Source organism: Sinocyclocheilus anshuiensis, unplaced genomic scaffold (genome assembly GCF_001515605.1).
Source record: "Sinocyclocheilus anshuiensis isolate Anshui unplaced genomic scaffold, SAMN03320099.WGS_v1.1 scaffold460, whole genome shotgun sequence".
Taxonomy (NCBI): Eukaryota; Metazoa; Chordata; class Actinopteri; order Cypriniformes; family Cyprinidae; genus Sinocyclocheilus; species Sinocyclocheilus anshuiensis.
This window is the reverse complement of record NW_015554101.1, coordinates 364,304-367,578: the sequence shown is the minus strand read 5'-3', so window position 1 is coordinate 367,578 and position 3,275 is coordinate 364,304. Positions and strand designations below refer to the sequence as shown.

General features: G+C 36.0%; 1 protein-coding gene across 3 annotated transcripts in view; it reads left to right on the top strand.

The window, feature by feature from the left end:
* LOC107669573 (E3 ubiquitin-protein ligase parkin-like) overlaps positions 1–3,275 on the top strand; it is a 162,701-nt gene that overhangs the window by 67,804 nt on the left and 91,622 nt on the right. For all 3 annotated transcript variants that reach the window (XM_016461875.1, XM_016461874.1, XM_016461876.1), the window contains one exon: positions 1,626–1,744. In XM_016461875.1, the coding sequence (XP_016317361.1) occupies positions 1,626–1,744 (119 nt within the window). The remainder of the gene's footprint in view (positions 1–1,625; positions 1,745–3,275) is intronic.

Below are 3,275 nucleotides of genomic sequence, written 5' to 3'. Positions count from 1 at the left end.
TGGATGCTTCCTGTGCCGTCTTAAAGCAATTGCCTCGCCTCGGGCTCTCTTTCTATACGATGCTTTCAGTCCCACCAAACTAGAATTCTTTTGTAGTGTATATCCTTTCATTTACATTAGTTTGTGCACCACAAAGGCTTTGGTGACCTCCTTTTCAGCAGTAATACGCAGCTCTCAGAGAGAGTGTTTGAATGTTTTTGTAAGCGCACAGGTTGGTGAAGTGGATGCTGTCATTTGCCACAATGGCAGCGCTTTTATAAGCTGTCCTCTGCCCGCCCTTCCCTTTTCAACCTCGCTCTGGCTAGCGGCCCACTCGGCTACTTAGTCCAATCACGCCACCTCTTTTATCCAGCCCTTCTTCCTGTAAAAGCATTAGCATAATGCAGGAATCCTGCAGAAATCATAAATAATAGGGTGCCTGTCTTATAAAACCCACTCCGCTCGATTTATTGTCAGCCGTGTCAAGGTATCGTGTACCTCCTCGGTGCCCCATGCTTTTAGCTCTAATGAGAATGCTGCTCCCGGGTGTGTACATGTGTGTGCATGAGTGATTTAAACTGGGATGAGACAGACTGATTGGACAAGTCCTCTCTAAACTAAATCATATGCCAGGAAGATGTCTGGATCGTCTTTTCTGTCTAATTGGACCGTGGGCTCTTTGTCCTGGGACCGTGGTGGCTTGCTGAAGCACTGCTACACCTTGTTCTTATCCTCTACTCAGCGCTCTAACCCTAAACACTCCACACCTGTGAACTAAAAGAGGACAAGAAGCAAGGGAAACAAAACAAAAGCAAACAAATGCCAGCTGAAGTTCAGTTGCTCAGTTGGTCCCATTCATGCATTCTTAAATAAACGAATGCACTGGATATATTGAAGTGTCATTTTTGGCACCAAACAGAATTAAAAAAATGTGTTTTTCTAAACTGGTTTCCCAAACAGTCCTATTGTCTACCATAGTTAGGACAAACAGGTAATCTCGCAATCTTTTTTCGCAATTAATTTTACAATGGTGGGTCAGTTAAGAAAATTTACCAGCCATAAATACTTTTTAGCAAGAAACTGTGTTATGCATTATTTATATTAAAATGTATATTTTTGTCCCTGTGCATATTTTCTAGCATATTAGTGACAAATAGTGCATGTCGTGTGTCACTCACAGATGAGACAGTCTCCATTTCTCCATAAAACGCCACCTGTTACAAAATATGAAGGCACATAGTGATTTTGACCACTTATTTGTGAAATTAAAAATATTTTTGGTAGCTTAACGTGAGGAATATTTCACATATGTTACCACACTTACCACTGAAGTAAAAAATAGAACATTTAGATATTAGTTCCCGTCAGTAGACAGTATTTGATTTAAATATCTCACATTGCTCACTCTATTTCAAGGGTAAGTGATGTAAACCATGTGTTATGTTGCAGATCTTAATAAAGTTGCTGACCAGCTGATAATAATGTGAGTTTTTACATTCTCGATGCCAACTAACAAATGACTTCCTGTGTACTGGGATAGGAGTAACTGTGATGGGACAGCGTTTGAACACTGAAAAAATAAATAAATAAATAAACCACACTGTGTTATTGCATGGTTTTTATGATGTTTATGGTTGTTTTTACAGAAGCTAAAGCCCACAGCAGTTTCTATGTGTTCTGTAAGACGGTCTGCAAGGCCGTTCAGCCTGGAAAACTACGTGTTCACTGCAGAGACTGCAAACAAGGCACTCTTACTCTCAGCAGGGTACGTATATGTACACACAGTATATGCTTCTGTGATCTAGCTCTAACATCTAGTCCTAACTATCCACTTTGCATAGAAACTTACTTCTTAATTCAAAGATGCCAATTTACTAGTGTCTTTTTTGTTTGGAATACAGAACCCATTTAGATACAATTAATATACAGAAGTTGATATCACTTTTATTCTCACCTTTATTTAAACTCTTAAAAATACAGTTTCTTTTTTGGCTTATGTGGTTCCATGAAGAACCTTTAACACCCATTGAACCTTTTTTTACTACACAAAAAAGTTATTTAGAGCAAAATGGTTCTTTAGATAATTAAAACGATCCTTAAAGTAGGAAATCCTTTAAATCCTTAAAACTGTGTGTGTATAGAATTGGCCTTAAAGGGATAGTTCACCCAAAAATGAAAATTACCCAATGATTTACTCACCCTCAAGCCATCCTAGGAGCCCTGCTGTCTTGTGAACACGTGTACGACAGTTAGTGGAAGCTAGAGATTACGGTTTTAAAGTTTTAAATATGGATATTTTTCTTACAAAAATGCTTCACTTCACTTCAAAAGGCCTTTATTAACCCCCAGAACCATAGGGAGTATTTTTTATGATGGATGGATGCACTTTTTTGGGTCTCAAAATCTCCATCCCCATTCAATGCCATTGTAAAGCTTGGAAGAGTCAGGACATTTTTTAATATAACTCCGATTGTATTCGTCTGAAAGAAGAAAGTCATGTAAACCTAGCGATGGCTTGAGGGTAAAGGTGTAAATCATGGGGTAATTTTCATTTTTGGGTGAACTATCCCTTGAAGGTAATCAACAGTAAAGTATTTTCATATTGAAGAATTATGATTTTTTAAATTTATTTAGGGTCATTGATGTGACACTCAATTCTAACTATTAATTTATTAAAATTCGATAACCGATAGTTCCAGCAATCAACTATCGGTGCCGATTAATCGGCAAAACCGATACATCGGTCGACCTCTAATATTAATAGTTAGTAAGGTAGTTGTTTATTGGACTTCTATTGGACTACTGATTATTAACACCCATTCACTGCCATTATAAAGCTTGGAAGAGTCAGGACATTTTTTAATATAACTCCGATTGTATTCGTCTGAAAGAAGAAAGTCATGTAAACCTAGCGATGGCTTGAGGGTAAAGGTGTAAATCATGGGGTAATTTTCATTTTTGGGTGAACTATCCCTTGAAGGTAATCAACAGTAAAGTATTTTCATATTGAAGAATTATGATTTTTTAAATTTATTTAGGGTCATTGATGTGACACTCAATTCTAACTATTAATTTATTAAAATTAAATTAAACATGAATTTCATACATACAACCATTTGAATGCACCTTTTGCATGATAAGCATGTTTTTTAATTTCTGAATTAATATTCATAAATGGGGAATAAAGTAAAATTGTTATACAAATGTCTTAATTTTTAAAATTATTATTATATTTTTAGAAAATATTATTTTATTTTATATTGCTATGTTTGAAAAAAATATATATTATTACTTTA